At 42.1% G+C, this 23,375-nt stretch overlaps 2 protein-coding genes across 3 annotated transcripts in view; both read left to right on the top strand.

Moving 5' to 3' along the window:
• LOC120554467 (bone morphogenetic protein receptor type-2-like) overlaps nt 1-2,196 on the top strand; it is a 55,787-nt gene extending 53,591 nt beyond the window's left edge. Inside the window, 1 exon segment of the mRNA XM_039793374.1 lies at nt 384-2,196. Within this exon segment, the coding sequence (XP_039649308.1) occupies nt 384-778 (395 nt within the window). The 3' untranslated portion in view covers nt 779-2,196.
• Nucleotides 2,197-3,405: 1,209 nt separating this feature from the next.
• On the top strand, nt 3,406-16,849 carry fam117ba (family with sequence similarity 117 member Ba). Of its 2 annotated transcripts, none has more exons than XM_039793407.1 (10): nt 3,406-3,960; nt 6,633-6,868; nt 8,200-8,283; nt 8,476-8,586; nt 9,425-9,568; nt 10,149-10,350; nt 10,466-10,586; nt 11,428-15,379; nt 15,538-15,636; nt 16,666-16,849. In XM_039793407.1, exons 2-8 carry the CDS (start codon nt 6,848-6,850, stop codon nt 11,651-11,653), a joined length of 909 nt encoding a protein of 302 aa, XP_039649341.1. In that variant the 5' UTR covers nt 3,406-3,960; nt 6,633-6,847; the 3' UTR covers nt 11,654-15,379; nt 15,538-15,636; nt 16,666-16,849. The 2 variants fall into 2 exon arrangements, with proteins under 2 accessions (XP_039649341.1, XP_039649340.1); XM_039793406.1 differs by having other exon boundaries at nt 15,501-15,636.
• The last annotated feature ends 6,526 nt before the right edge of the window (nt 16,850-23,375 follow it).

Raw genomic sequence — 23,375 nt, 5'->3', positions numbered from 1 at the left:
ATCCTTTGTAAATATTTACAATCATTCCCCGAAAGAACCAAGCAGGCCTGCCTTGTTGCATGATCCAAATTTTACTCAAAACTATACTAACATTTTCCGGTGTGTAGCTTGCTAGCTCAAAGTTTGTTTCCCGTAGCTAAGGGATTTTGAGAACGGCAACACACAGAGAGCGGACGCGGATGTCAGGCAATTGTCCTGGAAATTGTATGTTGTACAATTCCTTTGTACGTTGATCCAGACTAAATAAATAGTAATGCTTATGCGACCTCTTTTAGGGACACGCACACAGCCACCTACAGGAGACTGGTTGTGTACATGTTTCATGTACACCGGTATAGAAACTTGCAACACGGTACTGATGGGTGTTCCTTCGTGTTTTCCAGGGGAGGGCTTGGTACAGCCAGATGGAGCCTTGGGGACAGGAGACAAGATCAAGAAGCGCGTCAAAACGCCTTATTCCCTGAAGAAGTGGCGACCCAGCACATGGGTCATTTCCACAGACACCAGGGGGCCTGAGGTCAACAACAACGGGTCCTCCCGCGGTCAAGCTCACAGTCAGAACCGGCCTAAGTCCAGTTCGGCTATTTACCTGCGGGGGAAGCATGGCCAGCGAGCCCAGCGACACGCACGTGTGAATTCAGGCCCCCTGGCGAGACTGAAAAAAAAATCACCAGAGAGCGTTTGGTTTCTGTCTGAGCTCTCTGCTCCAAATCAGCAAGAGGAAGCTATGGAGGCTCTTGTGAACTACCAGTCGAGTCTGATCGTGTACAGTAATTAGGTCTTTCTCACTCCTGTGTCTTTCTGATGACGGCATTGCTTTAAATGGAATCCAGCTATGCAGCATTCTCATCCGCTTCTGTTTCCGCGTTTTATTAATCTCCCTTTGTCGTTTTTTCTTTGTTACATCCTCATGAGCATAGCAATGTTTTGAGTGGATTTCTTTCTTTGTATGTGCACTTTCAACCGACTAAAATCAGTGTTTAGAAAATCCTGTTTGTTGCGACCACATCAAGAAGTGGTCTCTAAACTTAAAAAGGCTGAAAAACAATCAACCCTTTGAGCGTTCTCTTTCTCGTACTTTGCTGTATCAAGCATTGTTCGGGAGTAGGCACTGTAAAAGAATTGATGGTCTTAAGACGGAACAAACTACTTTAAAAAAACAAATGTATTTCCTTGATTTGTATGCAATACCAATTGTTCTTTTTTCGACTATGTATCCATTTTTTTTTTTTTCGAATTTTTATTGTGCAATAGGATTTAGCTTTTAGATGCTTTCGATGTTTTTATCGCTTCCATTATTTTGATCATTGTTTTATCCCGTCATTATTTTAATATGTTAATCTCTGTTGCACTTATGAATTGTCACAATCGTTTTGTAAACAATCCACTGTACACTATCACCCCCCTGACTCAAGAGGAGAAAATGGATGACAATCCTACTCTTTCCTTCTTCTCTGGACTATTTTTAGGGGGGCACAAACACTAACAATCAATCCGAACTGACTGAAAAAGAAAAAAAAATGGAACTCCTCTGCTTGCACAATTACACCAGGAAATGGCTCAAACTCTGGGGTCTTTTAACACTACAATCACCAGAATCAAATCTGTGGAGGGATCTGTTACAGTGGCCGACTCAATCACTGTATCACTATCACCTGACCTCACTGTGGACTGTGTGTTTAGCTGTCTGTATGTGACCGAAAGACTAGAAAGCCCAGATTCTGCTCTTTGAACTCTGTTGGAAATCAGAAACTAGTCCAAAAGAAACCAAACCCCTCTGAAGCACGCTGGATATTATTTCTGCTTCTTGTTGTCTCATCCCTTGATGTTGGAATGACTGATTCAGTGTGTGTGAGTGTGAACGTGTTGTGTTTCTTTACGTCAGCAAGCATTACATTTGTTGGGGCCTAGCGCTGTACAGGCGTGCTGAAATGTCATTGTACTCATTCTGTATTTTCAGTGCTGCTTCAGGGCATATGAAAAGATCTCATTTATGTTTTTGTAATCTGTAATTTGTATGAAAAAAAAACATGTATATGTATTGCATTGATATTTGCATCATTTTTATGGAATTCTGTTTTGCATTCAATGGACATGGCCTTTGATTCCATTGCTATGCATCTGCTTGGTACAGTTTCTGTAAACATTTTCAAGTCAATATGGAAGAAAATAAACTCAATAAATGTATGAAACAATTGTTGGTTATATCTGTTGAGGACATGTTTCATTTGGGTTTCAGGCCTTTTCTTTAGAAAGTAACGGAAAAGGAAAAATATCAGTAGTGATTGTATAAAGAAGTTAAAAAGAAAATAATTTGAGGTTTACCCAAAATGTTGCTCTTTTCCTTTAAAACCTATCACTGGCTGTGTATTGTCCATTCTATTTTTCTCAGGTGTGCATTTTAATATTTTCATAATTTGTAGGCCATTGATACAAGTAGGCTATGTAAAGTAGGAGTTTAATTTTACCAGGAAAGAGCAAGACTAAAAAAATAATATAGTTTCCAAATATAACTTTTGGTACCAAAACTTACCATTTTGGTACCAATATTATTTGCGTACCGTATATTAGACAAGGGAGTCCGAAACAGATTGAATTCAGACTTGTGCAGCCCTGTCCAAATACCATCAGTTGCTAAAGTGGACACAGGAGGGAGACATTTCCTGTCTTCCACTTGTTTACCTCACATCTCCTCTCCGCCGTCTGCTCCACGCGCCCTAGCAACTGCATCATCGGCACGAGCAGCACGTCACAGCTCTCCTTCGGCAGCGTCAAGTCAGCTAGAGGTAGCCCGGACAGCACGACAGGTCCGGAAAGTGACCGACTCGCATTCAAAATAATGAATATGGAATTGGGACGGTTTTTCAATTGTGGCCTTATGATGTTTGTCAAGTATACTTGCAAGTGCAAGATGTCACAACATTTTAGGGAGCTCAAATTTATATGGCAACAAACCTATATAAACATGTTGCAGTGTGTGTGTGTTTTTTTTGTAGTCTTTAGTCATGTGCAAAATAATCTGCAGGGTGCCCTCCTCGGGGAAAAAAAATTGCAAATCCTCCTTTTTATCAGTCTCCAGTTGTTCTGTTGCTACACTGGTCCCAGATTGTGTGGTCATTTGATTAAACATATATTAAAGAATACACAACATAAACAAAATTATAATATGCCGTATTAAAACTAGATTGCAACACATGATCTGACTTCAAGATAGCGTAAACATGATTAAGATTTATTTTGTCATTTCTCAGCACTCACAAACATTGGAAATACATGTATCCTCTGCATTTAACTCCTCCTATACCCAGGAGCAGAGGACAGCCGCACCGGGGACCGACTCCAGTTATTTCCCCAGCGCCTTGGTCAAGGACATTTGTGTTTTAGTTTGAAAACAACAACCGGAAGTTTTAGTGCTTATCCCGCCGTGCTTCACACTGGTCCCTCTCCAGTCAACCGAGGCTAGCCCAGCATCACCGCCTTCTTTTTCTATCCCTTCTGTATTTTCTGTCCCTCTGTAATTTTTTCCGTCGTTTTCCGACATCTCACGAACTCTGCCAGGTGCACCACGCACATTACTCTTTTTATATTCATTTTTTTGTCGACCAGAAAGCGTTTTTGGTAGCTGCTTCAGCCATCGTGCCGCATCAGCCGGGAGAGAAAAACATCCATCCACGACGACGACGAGGAGGCAGGGAGCGAGCTCTGCAACGCCCATTTTGACACTACACTGTATCACCACTAATACCCGCGGAGACGTTTTAGTATCTTTTCCATGTCTGCCTGTTTATATCTAAGAGGGCTTTTCTCGCTTGTAGCCTGCACTGTCGTCCTTTTGCCCTGTATGTTCCCACCTCCTCTTTAGCATCTTCGAGTAGCAGCAAAATATCAACAGGGGCTGAGGTGCTGAAGAGCCCCTGAATGCCCCTTTGCATGCAGCGCAGTTTGATCACATTTCTGCAGGTGAGTAATGTTTCTTCTCACACACACACACACACACACACACACACACACACACACACACACACACACACACACACACACACACACACACACACACATATTTAATTTTAACCCTCATGAGCCTGGCTACTAATCTTCTGTCATATGGGGTTCAGGTCTTAATACTAGCATGGAGTATGTGTTGATGATGGGGGTGATGTGTGTGGGGAGGGGTTGCATGCGTGTCTCCCAGTAAACAAAATTGGGCTACATATCACTGTACATGCGATTGCATGGAGATTTGATATACAAGGAGCAATCTTTTATAAGTTTATGTATTGTATTTATTGAAATGGAAGCGTAGTCGAGATTTGTAGGCCCACAGTTGTATATTTTAAGCATTGTCTCTGCTTCAGGCCTAGTTTTTGATTAAAAAAACGGGCAATTGCAAGATGAATGTATATATTTTTTATTTTGTGTGGTTGTGAGTTCAGTTATTGCGGCTGATTAGATCTCTGCTCAGGTTGAAGGTGGGCCGGTGCTTAGATGGAATTTTAATTTATTAGGTCACACATCTTCTCAACCAATAAGAATGATACTGGTGTAATTTGTCAGGCCCTAACAGGTGCAACAAAGCTAACAGGAGACTCAGGAATATGTCAATCAATCAGTCTATAGTGTACACACCCACACAGTCCTGGGAAGAGGTCTAATCAGCCAGATTACCTGAAAACACCTGTGTGGGTGTTCAGAGCCATTCAAAATGCACAGATACTGTACGTCAGTTAAGGCAGACAGTGTGCAAAGTGTAAACTAGTCCTGTAACAATTAATTGATAGTCAATCAACAGAAATTAGAAGACTATTTTAAGTCCTTTGTTAAGCAAAAGTGACAAAAATATCACTGCTTCTGACTTCTTAAATGTGAATATGTAGCTGTGTTCTCAGTTTTCTCTATTCTAAATAGCATAAGAGTAAATTGACTATCTTTGGGTTTTGGACTGTCGGTTGAACAAAATAAGTTATTTGAAGGCATCAGTTTGGGCTTTGGGAAATTATGATTGTGGCATTTTTTGATATTTTATACACTGATTAATAAATGGAGAAAATAGTACATTTACATCCCATGCTTATTACTTTCTGTGCAAGTTGGCTGTCCCTCTTTTGCTCTTGGCTGATCATTGAAGTCGGTCTTGTGTTATGAGCTTATCTGGTTTAAAAATGACCTCAGTTGGTAACAGTGCAGCTCCTTCAAGAAGGCCTGAATTTATATCCCTTACTAGCAAGTAATATCTCCTACTGTTAGTACTACTGCCAGTGCTACTATTGCTGTCAGCCTTCAGTACATTGTAGTGGTTTGCTGATTTGTGTGTACAGACAGGAAAATCAGCAGTACAAATAAAGAAAGCTGAGCATTTTGCTATCAGACTGCTGATGCCCAAATCCCTGTTTACACACACACACAAGCACCCACGCATGCGTGCACACACACACGGTTGTGTGTTAATGAAGATCTGTTGGCCCCGTTCCCTAGCAACAGCAATGTGTGCTGGTCAAGGCCTCCGCCAAATTTAGCTCCTGGGCCAGCACTGCCAGACGATGCTGTGTGTTTGTGCGTATGGATACATGCTGCATGTGCAGTGTGTTGTTATTAGGGTGGGGTAGCTTTTTTACTTCCCATTGGGAGGACCCATGCTAAAAAAAAAAAATGCATTTTCTAACCTGCAAGGTGCTTTGTGTTCATGAAAGTGTGTGTTTGCATGTTGCGTTGTTGTTCTGTTGTTTAAACTGGTGTTCACAAGCAATATTAATAATAAAAGGGATTTTTTTTTCTTTGATATCACAGTTACATTTCAAGTGCAGTTGAATGCAATAAGCATTAATTTGTTCCCCAGTAACCTTCCTTCCCCCTCCTCGCCATTGAGATGTCCCAAACTGTATTGGATAAATTAAAGAAACAATACGTAATGTTTGAATGAAGAAATAGTAATTTTGTCCTTTTACAAATGAAAGGTTGAATTCATAAGTAGTAAAAACACCCTTTTGCTCAATTCAATACACTCAGGGGTTTTGCTGCTACAGCCTCACTTGTATGACCAGGAGGTTATAGTGGCTAGTCTTAGCTAACATTAGATATTGCTGTAACTGATACTATTGAGGCTGTGAGACTTGTGTTACTGTTGTACCATGTTTTAGAAATCATCATTACCCTGCAAAGGTTACGTAGGTTTTGCTTTAGGTCATAAATCCTCATTAAAAGCATTGTTTTTAAGAGTATTGGACATTTATAAAGGTGTGTGACAGTGGACCTGTGCACCCATCATGCAGAACATGTTGCTGCAGCTCAGAATCAGGGTCAGTGATCCCCCTCCCCCCCCCCTGTGCTTTAAGCCATTTTAATGCCATTAACTGGAGGGCTGTGTGAGACTTTGAGGGGGGCATATCCGCTGTGCCCAGCACGGGATGGATTAACATCTATCTGGCAACACACACACTCATAGACACAAATGCACACACACCACCCTAGACAGACAAGAGCAAGACAGTCATGAGCTTATCCTGCAGGCCAGCTGTGTGTGTCTGTTGATTTGTTGATGTGTTTACCACGTGTCGACAAATAACTTGTTTACATCTACAGGCAGACCTAGCTTATCTTGACTCCTCTCTCTCTGTCTCTCTGTCTCTCATCCTCAGACTGCATCAGTGGCCTTAACCTCCCACATCTTCCTGTGTTTCTCCTCCGCGTCCTCCGGCGTGCCCCTCCTCTCTCTCTGAGCGCTCGGCTCCTCATTCTCCTCCCGGTCTCCCGCCATTGCGTCCAGCTGTGGCCCTCACAGGGCGCGCTCGCTGGCTCTCACCTGACAGGTCCCTGGCCTCAGGACGACAGCCAGCCCCAACAATCTCCCTACATGAGGGACAAAGCGACGCAGGTGAGTGCTGGGGGGTGTTAGAGTGTGTGTGTGTGTGTGTGTGTGTGTGTGTGTGTGTGTGTGTGTGTGTGTGTGTGTGTGTGTGTGTGTGTGTGTGTGTGTGTGTGTGTGTGTGCGCACGTGCGTGCGCATGTGTGTGTGCTGATGTTGAGGTGGGTGGTGCATGAGTTTTAATTATTCAAATGTATGTGCAAAGAAAAGAGATATCAAAAAGGGCTTATTTACAACCTAAATGATATCAAACAAATTAGACTGTTGAAAATTGGCTATGACATTTAATATGTACAGTATGCATTTTAAATATGCTCTGTAGATTGTTTCATTCATACCAAACGTTCCACACAAAAAAAGTTCCACACGTTAGGACCCCTCTGTCAGATTGAAAATGTGGACCTCTGTTTTTGTGAAATCTTCGGGAAGATTAGATAACTGGTTTGACTGGTTTCCCCTCTTGAAATTGTATCTCGTATTTAAACAGTGCTAATATCATAAATTACCAAAAGTTGATCTGTCAGAAATGAGAGAGCCAGTGAGGTGAAACGATTTCACTGGGTTGCATTTATAACCTGTTTTTGGAGAAGAAACCAAAAATTATAAGTGTGTGTGTGTGTGTGTGTGTGTGTGTGTGTGTGTGTGTGTGTGTGTGTGTGTGTGTGTGTGTGTGTGTGTGTGTGTGTGTGTGTGTGTGTGTGTGTGTGTGTGTGTGTGTGTGTGTGTGTGTGTGTGTGTGTGTGTGTTCTTGCTTCAGACAAGCCATACTGAATGCTTGCAAGATGTAGGCTATGTGTGTTTATGAAGCAGGCAATCAATGCAAAGAGGTTAAGAGAGATTGCAGACGGTTGCATCATCATGCCGTGCTGTCTCTGACGTTCACTCACAAACTGACTTTGAACCAGACTCAGGTCAAACAGAAGCTGGAAGATATTTTCTTTAACAGCAGGTGATGTCAGTCAAACAGATCCAAACCACCTCAGGTGTTTTTACTTCGCTTAGGAGAACATTTCTTGACACACACACACACACACACACACACACAATGTTGCTGTCGTATAAAACCCACGATACTTGTTTGTAATTAGTATTGCAATTCTAGGAAGTAAGGGGGGTAGGAAGTAGGTAAAGGGCCATTGGGGTACGGCCCTGACCCGTTTTGGCGTCACGGATGGTGTGATCCCATTGCAGGATGGTCTCTAGTTTGCATTATTTATGGATTATTGAATCCAGGTCTAGTTTTCTTGTTACTTTTTTTTCTCCTATGGCTCTCCAAATGTATCTATTTTGTGCTTGTATGTTTTATATTTCATACCAGTAAGTGTGTGTGTTTGTGTCAGACCCCCAGGGCCTGGGCAGATGAGAGGAGGAGGGGCTCTCACAAACGCTCGGCCTCCTGTGGGAGCACCGACCAGCTCAAGGAGGTCAGTTTCTTTGCTTAAATAAACAACCAGTTGGACAGAAAAATGGTCTTTTCTGATGTGCTGTAAATAAATGCTTTTTCTAAGCATTGTGCAGCAGTTATCACTCAACACACCACTACTAACAAGATATGTCTGCATACATCTCTAAGTCTGCTTTACACTGTCTGTCTGTATGTCTGTGAAACTCTCCAGATTGCCAAATTGCGTCAGCAGCTTCAGCGCAGCAAACGCAGCAGCCGCCATCGGAGGGATAAAGACCGAAAGTCCCCGTTCAATGGCAGCCATGCCATCATCCAGTCGCAGGTGATCGATAGAGGGAGTGCGTGTATGTCTGACATGTGGCAGGAACTAACTGAGAGGAACTAGGAGGGCTCCCTGACCTGAAACGTTTTGAGGACGTCCCACTTTTTCTCATGTCTCTGTTTGGATCTGGCGTGTGTGTCTCCTGTTAATTTGAAATGTGACGTGTTTTTTTTTTAACAGCCTCTGGTCTATGAAAAGTCCGTTAAATTGGGTTCCTTTTGATACTGCAGACACACACACACACACACACGCTCTGAGTGCCCACTCCTGTCATGTTGCTGCGTCGGTGACAGCGGCAGGGCCAGTTTTACGCTCCCTGTGGAGTCTGCTGGAGTGCAGCTGTCCTGTTTTCTGGGCCTCATGAGACAAAGAGAAAGGAGGACTGGCTGAGTTATCATGCAACTTTTACCACAATACCTTGGAAAAGCTCATTAACTGATACAAAGAGCCACCAGCTAGCAGGAACACTCTTTTAAGTAACATAAAGATGAAGAGTATTGATTGCAAAAAAACAGTACATTTTGCTTTTTTTTTTTTTTAAAAAGGAAGGTAACTTTAATTATTGCTATTCAAACTTCTTTTTGTGATCAAGTGTTTTTATTTGTTTTTGCAGGAGAGCAAAGCAAAAGTACCAGTCCATGTATAAATTAAGAAAAAATAAAAATAAGTAGAATTTTTTTTCATTGTATTGGAGGGAGAAAAACAATGACGCATCTCTTTATATTTTTCATGTCTGTGTCTAAAGTTTCCTGCTCACTGCAACATCTGTAAACAGGCGCAGAATCTATATTAACTGCAGCCATGTGTGTGTGTGTTTGGGTCTTGTTTTCTTTTGCAGTCACCTATGCCCAAGACCATCCTGATACCCATCCCTATATCCAAGTCGTCGGCCCCTCGTTTCCGCAACAGCGTGGAGGGCCTCAACCAGGAGATTGAACGTATCATCATCCGAGACACCCCTGAAAAGGAAGAGACCATCGTTGTGAGTTCCACTAACTGAGAGAGATTGGGGTTAGGCTGTTCTGAAAATGTACTGTTAAATGTTTCATCCTTCCCTGGAAATGTTTTGTTCTTACTTAAGTAATTAAGTAAGTAAACTGAAGTAATTAACATTCAATATAAAAATGAAAGTGGTTTATAATTGCCTCCAAACGGCTCTCAAAGGCCGTTCCCCAACTCGCCAAATACAGACGCTTTGTCACGGCCCTCGCATGCATCCACGGCCCGACCGCCTATCACAACAAAGAACAGAGAAGCTCAGATTACAACACACACACAGAGGGAGTGTGTCCTCATTCTTTGCTTAGGGTGCCATTACTCTACTATATTGCTACATACCCAATATTTGTTTACTGCTGTATTCATGTTCTGAACAATGCATCTGCGTGTTCATCCGAAATTGTATCCGGTGCACACTTTTTTTAATCGGTACACTCGCATCGTGCACTTTGATGTTGGCGCAACAATGCAAATCTTACCATCATTAATGTCCAGGGATTAAGCCCCTGGTGCAACGTTGTTATTGTGACCTCATTTGTGTGTGTGTGTGTGTCCGTCCACAGGATGTCCCAGATGGGCACCGTGCACCCCCACCCGTACCCCCACAGCGCAGCAGCAGCACACGCAGCATCGACACACAGACCCCCTCAGGGGGCGGCCTGAGTGGTAACCATAGCAACTGCAGTAGCCGTCCCGACTCCATCTCGCCCTCCTACCTCACCGTCCTCAATGACACGGTTGGAGGCAGCCCCTATGAGGACAAAGGTAACCAACACACACACACACACCCCACATATTGTAGCCAATGCGTATTATACACACATGATGTGTTGCTGACCTGACCTTTGACCCCCAGTCTCCCCTCTCTGCCCGTCCTCAGAGCTGGGCCCCTGCTCCCCGCTGCCAAAATACGCTGCCTCTCCCAGACCCAACAACAGCTACATGTTCAAGAGAGAACCTCCAGAGGGCTGCGAGAAAGTCAAAGTGTCTGAGGAGACCATGTGAGTAGAAAACTCCCCATGACTATTTCTCTGGACCAAACATACTTTTGATTTTATAACATATCAGCAGCACCTGAAATGACTGTGACATAAATACTAAAACTGCCTTTAAAAGCGTTGAATAACTTGTGCCATAATCAATATTTTTACATGAATCAAGTGACTGCTTGTATGTAAAAGGTGTCGTTTGTATTGATAAACCCACAGAGAATGATCAAGTCTGCCGTTCCAGCAGTAAATGAGCTGTTTGCTAACACATTAGCCAGGTTTAAAGTTGGATTTGACAAAACTAGACCTATCCTTTCCAGAATAAGTCTGTTGATATTCACAATAAGGTCATATTTTTGTTATTGTGAACAAATCCCATGTGTACACTCAAACCAACACTGAATGTATCTGCTAACAAGTATTGTGTGTGTGTGTGTGTGTGTGTGTGTGTGTGTGTGTGTGTGTGTGTGTGTGTGTGTGTGTGTGTGTGTGTGTGTGTGCGTGTTTTTTTTTGTGTGTGTGTGTGTCCAAAGCCTGATATATTCCTCTGTGTCATAGAGCTCCATTGTTTCTCACAAACTGTTAAAACACATCAATGAGCCGCAGTGTTGCACTGGGTGACATGTTCCTTCATTACCATCAACACACACACACACTGTAGTTTATTTAGACTCAACCCTACATACATTGCCCTGCTGCCCCAAATACTCCCAGGATTTTAATCTTTAGCTGAAAATAATCCCCAACAAACAATTTAAACATAATAATACACTTTTGATAGGTGATGGCACCACTTGTATTAGTACACTTATGTTATGGAGGCTAAATGTGTCCCTGCCTGTGTGTTTTCCAGGCCCAAACCTCTGCAGGACATCCCTCCCTTTTTGTGTCCCGACCGCAACAAGGTCAACTTCATCCCTAACAGCGGCTCTGCCTTCTGCCTCGTCAGCATCCTCAAGCCCTTACTCCCAGCCCCGGACCTCAGCTTTCGCTCCGGGGTGGGCCTCCGAAGCCTGTCCCCATCCCTCGTGCCTCTGTCCACCCAGCCCTGCCTCCTGGAGGAGCCCGAGAGCTTCTGACGGCCCACCAAGGCTTTAAGTCACCACAGCCCCTAAAAGAACCCCCCACCCCCTACAAAATCAGAAAACATTTACTAGGAAACAACCCTTCTGCTCCAAAAAAGAAGAAAAAAATGCCTTCAGCATGCCAGCTAAGCTCTCTCTGATGTCCTTATCTTGTTGAAAAAGCACTTCCCACTGCCTCTCCTCCTCAGACGACGACAACAACGTGAGAGTCCTGCAGCCCTGTGCAGGTATTTTGCAGCTAACATTTCATCGCTTTCTTCTACCTTTAGTGCTGGTTATGTTCCTGTTTTTTGGGAGGAAAAGGGCGAAAGGACCGACTCTTTTATTTCATCGTACTATACCATGGCGCCTTTCCACGGACATATCTCTTTTTTCTATCTGTAGTTATTTCTCTTGATATAAAATATGCCTTCCATTATAAAAAAAATAAAAAAAAAAAAAGGCCGCTGGTTTTCTTGGCGACCAAGAGTTTGACCACAGAGGCTAATTTTGGTGCTGCCAGATGTATATCGTAGCAAAACTTGAATGGTCGTGACAAGGAGAAGTTAAAAAAATGTGCCTGATATTTTAGACCGCTCGGTTTCGCTAAACCAGCGTAGTGCTCTGATCATGTCTGTCTCTTTAGCATGACACACATGATGTTTGCACTATGGTGGGCCATAGATACACACAGAAAGGCAGGGAAATATAAAAAGTAAGTTGGTACACAGACTACGCGTAGAAACAATGCATATTAAGACCACCTGTGACCTAAACCTAGACATCTGTTTAGTACTTTCTTCAGCCATTTCCAGTGCGAGCTGACTGTAAACTGGTACAAGCTGATGCCTGTGTTACACTACCTGGTAGCAGGGAACTGGTCCCCTGCCGGCTGCTGTGTATCTATGGGAAACACAGGCCAGGGCTATGATGTGTGCAGCGTGTTCAACCTGTGTCTGCCTGCCCCTCCTTCCCAAGCGCCAGCCTTTGCTCAAAGTGTGTGTCGTTTCCTCCCCCCCCCCCACACACACACTTTTTACTCCACGTCCATCACAGCCACCCCTTTCTGTTCCTCCTTTTTCCAGCTCTTTCTCTCCTTTTCTTTCCCTCACCGTCACTGTAATGCTGATTTCCCCTCTGTTTTGCTCTGCTAGCGTTGTTGTGAAATGCGTCCAGAAGGGCCTCGTCCTCGCAGGGCAGGCTGCCTCTGGCTCGCAGGGCCCTGAGCATGGAGAGGTTGCTGACCCCAAAAACTGCTCTGCAAACCATAAGGGTACATATACATAACAATGGCTTGACATGCCTCTTAACTTTTCAATAAAGTTTCCACATCAGTCCACATTGCTTAAGACCATGCAAATTTGGTTTAAATCAAAGTATTTATCATAACCTTAAAGCTGCATTAATCGATATTTCACATGAACAATAAATCAAATGACTTCATGTAATGTGGAAGGTGTGAGTAAAGATAATAATCTGCAATTCCCCTGAGCTCTACGGAGCTTTTTAGCTTCTTTTCACTCATTGTTTTGGTTTTACAGCCCGCAACTTTAATGTTTTTGGTCCATTTAAGGAATGGCTGTAGCTCTTTTGATTATGCCATGTTGTTGGGCCCTCTTTCTCTGCAGTGATTTAATGGTATCTCTATGAACCAAACTACTACACATACTGTACAATAGCGGATGGAAACGCACATTCATTTGCATTTTCTTTTCTTTTCTTTTTTTTCCCTTCAAAAGCAGCTTTATCTATTACAATCTATTGAAATTGAAAAAAACTGAAACATATTTTACATACACACGTTGTCCCACATGGTAAACACCACCTGATTGAGACCGGCGACACATTTGGATGTCTGCAGTGTAGTTTGTTGGTTGGCAGCGTCTCCACGCCCCGGGCCATCTTCCTGTAAATGTCATTACTACTTGACTGTGCCTGCTACGGTGCGATCGGAATGTACTGGGTTTGTAAATATAGAGGCACACTGTGTTTGTATTATCGGCTGACTAAGATATGTAACTGAATGAGTCAACTTGTACCATATTCCCCCCTCCTCCCTCCTGCTTTTTCTCCGCTGAGTACTGTGAATTACTACATGTCTCATTATTGTGAATAATAATGTATTTATTTATCAGGAGTATAATTTGGTCTTCAGAGAATTTTAAGAATAGATTACATCGTCCATCTCAGGTTGTAGTGAATAGGATACAAAAAAAGATATAAAACTTCTCAGCGCACACTAACAAGTCTACTCTACTATTAGGGAGGGGGGGCAAACCAACAGCTGCTATCTATGTAGCCTCCTGAATGATAGAAACCTGTAGCAGAGTAGAAGTAGTGAGAAGTGTGGATGTCATTTATTCAGTGACCTGATTTGGCATGAGTAATGTTTCTCAAATGAAATAAGTGAAGAAATTAAGAGTTCTGTTCCAAAATGAAATATCCACCTGCTGAAAAACAATCACACACCTACAGCCACATGTTCTGATCGGTGGTTTTTAGACATCCGTTTACCAAAAAAAAGTAGTTTGAAAGAGCAGATTCATACATGTAGAAATACAGATTTATTTCAGATATCAACTTTTTCTTTTTCAAAGTGGATAAACAACATTTTGGAACGAGGCTGTACACAAGAATTACTCAACACAATGATTCTGTTTGCTTGTCCAGTTTATTGGAAACAGAACTGCCAAGTTGTCATCTGTTAAACCCCTTGAGTGAAATAAAAAGGCATAGTTGAATTAAATAAAAGCATTTGTGATTGACTTGAGATGTACATTCTTTGTTTCATAAAAAATATATATATATACTGTATATGTTCTAATTACAATCATCACTTCATTGAGTTAAGTCCAAAGATGGCTGTATAACCCGATAATCTTGTTTGGTGATATACGTTTCAGGCTTCATAAAATGCACCTTTTCTTCTCAGTAACTTGAATGATAAATAGAACCTCCAACCCAAACATGTCCATCTTCACAGATAGCTCAGCATGATAAATAGGGCCTACCAACACAGCTTGCAGCTGCAGAAATGGATAAATAAGAGTAATAGAGTAGAGGGTCAAGCCTGAAAAGTATTTGTGCTCCTAACTTCTACAGGTTGAGAGGACAACTAAAAGCATCCTGTGTTTTTTCTCAGTGACATTAACAGGAACTTGAGATGGGACCTGAAGTGGGTCCTAAATGTTGAGGTCCAGCACCCGAAGCTGGGGTTGCTCCATGTGTTTACCTTATATGTGATTTGAAAGAAACTCGTATTTGGATACCCCGGCCGACTTCAGACGACTCTGCGACCTCTGAACATGTAGCAACTTGAGCAGATTAATTTATGGATTATGAATCCTCTTCATAAAGACGAATGGAGGACACTATGAGGTCAGTCGAGGCTGGACTGAATGCCACACAGCAGTCTCCCTCCTTAGGCAATCATCATCCGGGGCACTATCCACTCGCCATACCGAGACCGGATACACAAACACACACGGTTCCTGTGTCCCGTTGTTGCTAACTCCCAGCTAGCTTATGCTAACGTCTGTATTGTTGCTACTTTGGTTGTTGGGGGGCGAATAAACAGACGACCCCCCGCGGTCACATTCACCGGAATGATGCTAGGAGAAAAGTAGGCATCGCTGTGAGAAGGAATATGGCGTTTGATATCGGTTTTGTTTGTGTTTCTGCAAATAGACGGTTGCAGGTGGACTGGTGTTTACATGGTCCGTGGGAGCTGGAAGTCCGCAGGTTGGTCTTTGCCATTGTATTCATGAACATTTCCACATTCCAGTGCTAATGCAAACTATACATATAACTATACATTACATAACCGTTGATTATCGTTGTGTGATTTTACTTTGACTGTCAGCTGTGTGGCGGCTGCAGTGCTTTTATGTGTCTCCTAGCCGCAGATCTGCAGCCTCAATGGATGTCATCTGGGAAGAAGAAGAGGAGCCTTGTAGAGACCAGCTGAAGGGACGTCTTCTCTGAGCTGAAGCTCTGAGGTAGGACATGCTTTCTCTCCGGATTAACAGCTGCTGGCTGTAATGTTGACGGATTGAGTTGATTTGAAAGGGTCAGGTCACACAGAGTCCATATATATATATATATATATATATATATATATATATATATATATATATATATATATATATATATATAATCTCTATCTGGAGGAACTGAGACACTGTTATTGGAAATGTCCTCAAACTAAATGATAATGAGAAAAGACTTGATGGCTCACATGCTTGTGTTGTTAGGTCAGTGGTTAAGTGTTTGCATGTTTGGTTGAATTCCTGCTTGTGGTAGAGATATTTCCAGTGGCAGAACTGTTACCTTCTGTATGTTAGAGCCAGGCTGTGTTGGGTTGTTTCTGCTGAAGTATAATAAGAACATCACCAAACATCACAACCTATTTAGTCTGTCATTTTATTTGGGAGATTTTTGCCATAAACGACCCACAGCACTGAATATCAGGCAGTCAGCTGTAGGAGAAGTAGACGTTAAGCAGCAGTAACTAAACAGCTTTGGACAGGCGGTTCCTCCAGCATGGATTAAAAACCCACAGGTCAACCACTGACCCTGGAACGATTTAGAAGCAGTTGATAAGGAAAACTACCTGTTGTTTATGTCAGCAGATGTCTTTTCTTGTTGGAAGTGTGACGGTGACGGGTTGTTGTATGTGGGTTTTGGCAGCGGCTGCTGTTCCCACTTCCTGCGATACGGGACTGAATCGTTTAGCGGTACGGGGTATCGGGCCCTTTCCCCGGTTGCAGCCCTAATATTAATATGTATCACAGCTTTCGTTTGTTCCGGTCTTTGTGTCAGCTGGATTGACCTTAGGGTGCAGCTCAGACACTAAATGATGTTAACAAGACAGGGCCCGTCCTCTGCTTGGGAGCTACAGTTCTCAGCACTAGTAGCTCTACCTTGTGTCGCGTGTCTTTTATTCCTCCTTAAGGAAAAGAAATGGACCCAGATGTATTGAAGCAGAACAATCCAATAAACTCTTCTTTCTCTTGTTTTCTCCCCAGATGAGTGCAGAGTTTCCGGACCACAACGGAGAAGTTCCTTCACTCCATTCATGCCGCCTTCTCTCCGTACTCACTGTATACTCATAGTATTGTATGTCATGAAATAATTTAATAAGAAAGTAAGTAATAGTACGTATTATGTCAAAAAGCTCAGAAACGTTATACATAATGTCAAAAAGTGTTATTACATAGTTATTACATTGTTATAACACTGTATTATGACAAAAAAATCAATCAAAAAGTAAAAGACAAATGTCAAAAAGTGTTATTACACAGTTGTACACAGGCCATGCCATAAAAGTGGACGTAAATTATTTTTTCGTCCATAAAAAAAGAAAAATCTAAAAAAAAGTTTTTTCTTAAAATTATAATGCTCACTTCCTTTCTCCTGCTCTGGTCTCTCCCTTTCTCTGAGGTGTCCTACTCTGGTTTCTCCCTTTCTCTGAGTTTTCCTACTCTGGTCTCTGCCTGTCCTTGTCTTAATACTCTCCTACTCTCTTCTTGCCTGCACTTCCTTTCCTAACCTCTCTTTCCTATCTGGGGGCCTATCTAAGTGTTTGCACATACGCTGGCAACGAGCCGGTCTTGAACACTCGACCCTGAAGCCTTAGAGTCGAGCACAAACCAACTTTGCTACCTCCGAAATGCATGCGGACAGTTCTCCGGTGTATTTGTCTTTGTCATTCTGGGTGTAAAGCTCAAAAATAAATTGATTGTTCTTGTATTGGAACCCATGACCTTTGTGTTATCCATCCAGCGTTCCACCACACTGACCTATCAGATTTGTCACAACTGGCATGTGTTTAGTTGTGTATTTGACTTCTTCATTTTGGGTGTTGGACCTTAAAATTTAGTGTGCCCTAAAGGAGCTGAACCCACAACCTCCTGATCAGATCATGTGGTTATTATCATGCTGAGCTATCTATGATGATAGGAACCCTGTGGTTGGAGGTTGTATTTAACGTTCACATCACTGAAGCGAGAAATGAAAAAATTCTTGTGCTCGTGATGGGATTTGATCCCTCAACCTCACATTGTCACATCACCATCTTATCCTGGTGAGCTATTCCTCAGGATGGCAATTTTTTTTCGTTCTCTTATTTGTTCTTCCTTGGACATCTTTAGCCAATCAGGGAGTCGGGGTGAGGGGAGGGGGAGTTCTTTTCTAGTTTTTTTCTGCTCTGATGCTAGATCACATCCATTAGACGTGTCCATGTCAAAGGACTGATTTGGCCCGAACCTAACGACGTCAACATGTCTAGTGGATGTGATCTAGCATTTACCCCCCCATGCCTTAACCTAACCACATAAACACATCTAGTGGATGTGATCTAGCATCCTTTTGTACCACACAGCATTCAGCTGCTTATTAACAAGCTCTGACCACATGGTCCGATGCGGCACTCTTGGACTTGCATGGTGTTTTTAATGTTCATTAATAGAGAGAGAAGTGACTCAGCAAGACAGGCTGAGGCCTCCCGGTAAATGCTAGATCACATCCGCTAGACATGTTGACGTCGTTAGGTTCGCCCAAAATCAGTCCTTTGACATGGACACGTCTAGTGGATGTGATCTAGCATCAGAGCAGAAAAAACTAGAAAAACACTCCCCTCCCTCACCGACTCCTGATTGGCTAAAGATGTCCAAGGAAGAACAAATAATAGAACGAAAAAAATTGCCATCCTGAGGAATAGCTCACCAGGATAAGATGGTGATGTGAACAATGTGAGGTTGAGGGATCAACCCAGCACAAGCACAAGAATTTTTTCATTTCGCGCTTCGTGATGTGAACGTTAAATACAACCTCCAACCACAAGGTTCCTATCATCATAGATAGCTCAGCATGATAATAACCACATGATCTGATCAGGAGGTTGTGGGTTCAGCTCCTTAGGGGCACACACTAAATTTTACAGGTCCAACACCCAAAATGAAGAAGTCAAATACACAACTAAACACATGCCAGGTGTGACAAATCTGATAGGTCGTGTGGTGGAACGCTGGATGGATAACACAAAGGTCATGGGTTCCAATACAAGAACAATCAATTTATTTTTGAGCTTACACCCAGAATGACAAAGACAAATACACCCGAGAACTGTCCCGTCGCATTGCGTAGGTAAGGGCACAAAGGTGGTTTGTGCTCCCGACTCTAAGGGGCAGTGTTCAAGAGTCCGGCTCCTAGTACCAGCGCTATGTGCAAACACTTAGATAGGCCCCCAGATAGGAAAGAGAGGTTAAGAAAGGAAGTGCAGGCAAGAAGAGAGTAAGGAGAGTATTAAGACAAGGACAGGCAGAAACCAGAGTAGGAAAACTCAGAGACGAGGAGAGACCAGAGTAGTGAAACTCAGAGAAAGGGAGAGACCAGAGTAGGAACAAGGAAGTGAGCATTATAATTTTAAGAAAAAAAACTTTTTAGATTTTTTTTTTTTGAATTCTTTTTATGGACGAAAAAATAAATTTACGTCCACTTTTATGGCATGGCTTGTGTACAACTGTGTAATAACACTTTTGACATTTTTCTTTTGATAGATTTTTTTGTCATAATACATGTTATAACAATGTAATAACTATGTAATAACAATTTTGACATTATGTATGACTTTTCTGAGCTTTTTAACATTATATCGTACTATTACTTTCTTTAAATTATTTATGTCAAAAATATAAGAGTATACAGTGAGTGCGGAGAGAAGCGCGCATGAATTGAGTGAAGGAACTTCTCCGTTGTGGTCCCGAACTCTGCACTCATCTGGGGAGAAAACAAGAGAAAGAAAGAGTTTATTGGATTGTTCTGCTTCAATACATCTGGGTCCATTTCTTTCCTTAAGGAGGAATAAAGAGACACCGAGACACAAGGTAGAGCTACTAGTGCTGAGAACTGTAGCCCCCCAAAAAAAAAAAACCCCCTGTCTTGTTAATCATCATTTAGTGTCTGAGCTGCACCCTAAGGTCAATCCAGCGGAACATAAAGACAAAACAAAAGCTGTGATAAACATATTAATATTAGGGCTGCAACGGGGAAGAAAAGGGGCCCGATACCTTCATTCGGTATCGATGCGAAGAAAGGGAACAGCAGCGCCCGCCAACCCCACATACAACAACCCCGTCACTGTCACACTTCCAACAAGAAAAGACATCTGCGGCGGCTAGGTCAGCAGAAACAATACCAACTTATTCCAAGCCTTTTTTTGTGGTTGGCTGACACATTACAGTACCAGCAAAGTGTTCTGATTTTAAAAGTTTTGTCAACATTCACAAACGATTCTGTGGCACTTACAGTACACCATTTCAATAAATGATTTGCTGTACACCATGCCAACCACACTCGGTCTTCTCTGACAGCTCTAACAACTCAAAAACACAGACCAAACAGCAGGGGTGGGAATCACAGAGACCACACGATAAAATATTATCACGATACTTATGTCACAGTGTGATATTATTGCGACTTTAAACATATTGCAATATTCTGCAATATATTGCAATTTATAACCTTTTTTCTAACTTCAAATTGAGTTGCCAAGGGAAAACTTTGACATCTGTTTCATTTAAAAATATACATTTCTCTGTTTCTTTATTTCACTTCTACTGTATTATTTATTTTATTATTCTAGTAACGCCAAACTATGCTGTATCAATTCCCCCCCCCCCCCCCCCCTTGAACTGCCATTACTAGAATTTTTCAGCCTTCTAAAATGAGATCATTCTGCTTAGCAGTAACATATGTGCTGCCTGAGCAAGCACATATGATGCATTGGATGAAGACATTTTCAAAACAATGGCAGTGATCTTTGTGCAGTTGGCTCACGGCCTGGTGCTGCAGCTCCTCGGCCCGCTGCAGGGTGGCGCCCTCTCTCTCTCTCTCCTCCCCCTCTGGGCTCTGTTGATGGCCAGCTCCTCCTGGAGCTTCTCGTAGACATTATCCCATCATCCTGTAAAAATACTAATGTAAATTAGCACAGTAATATCGAACAGTTTGAAAGTAACTACTGTTAGAAATGTTAACTCATGAATGTACAGTGTATATATAATGTATGCCATATATACACTTAACTGTGGCAGTATATGTGCTCTGTTGGTGTTATTAAAGACTTTGGACACTAATGTCGGTGATGTCATTCTTTTAGAGTTACATGTTTGAAGCATGCTCCCCTCCTTGTCACCTCCAAGTCAAAGGGCCAACTGTCAAACAGGGAGTGGAAGAATCCATTTTGATTGACACAAAGGGGGAACTCAGACTGTAGGCGTTTGGTCGTCAGGGTAAACTCAACTTCAATGTTAATACTGTACAAAGGTTTTCAATTTCGTCGTTTTTGCATGGAAATATTGTGTGAGATTTTACTCACTTTAGGGGTCAGAGGCTTGTCTCTTGGCTTTAAAGACAGGTTTGAACGAGATTGAACTATCAACATCATTAATCTTGAGAGAAGTTCATGAATATGAATTTCATGGCAATCCACGCTGTAGATATCGTAGATATCTCAGGATAAGTGAAATATTCCGTGCAAAAAAAACCTACTTGAGTCGGATATTTGGGGCCCTTTGTGAATTGTAACACTTCTGGTGTGACTCGAGGCTGTAGGGTTTAACATTGTCTAGATGTCCTATTACTGTGCAGTACTTGGAGTAAAAGTGTGCCCCAAACTACAATGTTCCAATGTCCAAAGAAAAAGTAGAGACAGTTTGCCACCTGCACCCATCACCACTCAATGACTTCTTTAACTGTCACCGTGGAGGGTGCTGCTGCTACGTACGTCGGATTAAAATCTCATTAACTCAGAATGAGGTGTCAGCTCCAGTGTCAGATCAGATGGTAACAGCAGCATTAAAGCAGAGGGTTTACCCACAGCCAATGGATCTTGAGTTTGTGACAAGTCAGGGGGACTTGTCACAAACTCCCTGGCAGCATCAGAGACGGTGACGAGCCCCTGGCAAGCTGTGGTGATGGGTCTCTACAGTCAAGGAGAGCCTGCAGGGTCTGCTGTGGAGGTCCTTCCTGTGATCTCTGACCAAGGAAGTCCTAAAGCTCACCTTAGGGTGAACGCTGACATTGGCTTCTCTTCAAACTATTCAAACTAAAATATATGCATTCCTTTCTCTTTTTTAAATATGCACACCTCATCCACGTCTAATGGCATTGTTGCTCATCTGTTTTCCAGGGGAAACCTGTGCTCTTTCATTGTGAACCATATGCTAATACAGCGTATTCAATCATTTGAAGATGATGGATGTTATCCACACACCAAAAAGACTTTTGCATGCAAAAGTGTATTTTTGGTGCAAAACAAATATATAAAAGATACGGTACTTAATGTAAAGCATATCAGAATCAGCTTGCTAAACCCACAATATTTAATCAGTGCACTTAGTCTCCTGTGTTTGTGTTCTGTTTCTCCTTAGCTTAGCATAAACACAGGAGAGCGGTTCATTCGAGGTGCTGGTAGGGAGGTTTTCTGTTTACACTCTTTCTGCTAAGCCCAACTGATATCAGCCCACTGTTATATTATTGATATGTTGCCTGATTCTCTACTTAACACTGATCTGACATGATACACATATGTTTAGATTCATTGTGACTTACTCTTCATGAGAATAGCATTCTCTTCGATGGCCATCGCGAGTAAACGTCCGTAAATCCGCTAACATATCACAGGGAAAAAAACGCTCCTTAAAACTCCACAAGTTGCCTGATAATCCGCACGTTTTTAAGTTTTCTTCATTAACAAAATAGCCCGGTGATGGCTGTCTGTACATCCATGCTACATGCAATAAGAAACTACTAATAGCTAATTCGGCATAATTTAATGCTACCAATCCTCCAAAAATGTAAACGAATATCGGCAAAAACGTGGCTCAAGTGGTACGTTTAGCCCACAGCTAACTCGCTCACGGCAACATTGCACTTCCTGTTTACATCCCCCAAAAGTCCCTAAATTATGGGAACTGTAGTTCCAAAACGTTTTCAAACTATTCCATCAAGATTTAAACTGTCCGTAGCCTACTTACTAGGGCAGTTGTGTTATTATATTTGTTAATCTATTATTGTTACTTTTATAGATAATTAGATTACAGATATACTAACGTCACGTTAAAAACCTACTTATGTTTTCACAAACATTATAGTCACATAAGCCTAAATGACAGAGCTCAGATTACATACACCACACTGAAAGAAACTAATGAACCAATTCCTTTCAATATCAGTGGTTGTTTGTGGATCTACCACCTAATAATGGAAATATCCTCCATGTAAGTGTGTTGTAAAATGAATTAAATTAATGCTTTGAATCTCAGTGTTTGTCCTCATTGAAATGTTAATTCCAGAAAAACACCTTTTCGTATCTGCACAGATATTGACTCAAAACCCATCAAGATGAATGTCTACACAAACCACACACGCTATTCATTAGCTCTGTTAATCATCCTGCATATACTGATAAAATATTGAGTGTGTGCATACTATTACCACAGCATTTCTTTCATTTTTTTTTTATTGAAACTGGAGAGTACAGCTGCTATCTATGTAGCCTCCTGAATGATAGAAACCTGTAGCAGAGTAGAAGTAGTGAGAAGTGTGGATGTCATTTATTCAGTGACCTGATTTGGCATGAGTAATGTTTCTCAAATGAAATAAGTGAAGAAATGAAGAGTTCTGTTCCAAAATGAAATATCCACTTGCTGAAAAACAATCACACACCTACAGCCAC

The sequence above is a fragment of the Perca fluviatilis genome, chromosome 24 (assembly GCF_010015445.1).
Source record: "Perca fluviatilis chromosome 24, GENO_Pfluv_1.0, whole genome shotgun sequence".
NCBI classification, from domain to species: domain Eukaryota; kingdom Metazoa; phylum Chordata; class Actinopteri; order Perciformes; family Percidae; genus Perca; species Perca fluviatilis.
The sequence above is the reverse complement of the archived record's forward strand: the minus strand, read 5'-3'. Positions and strand labels throughout refer to the sequence as shown.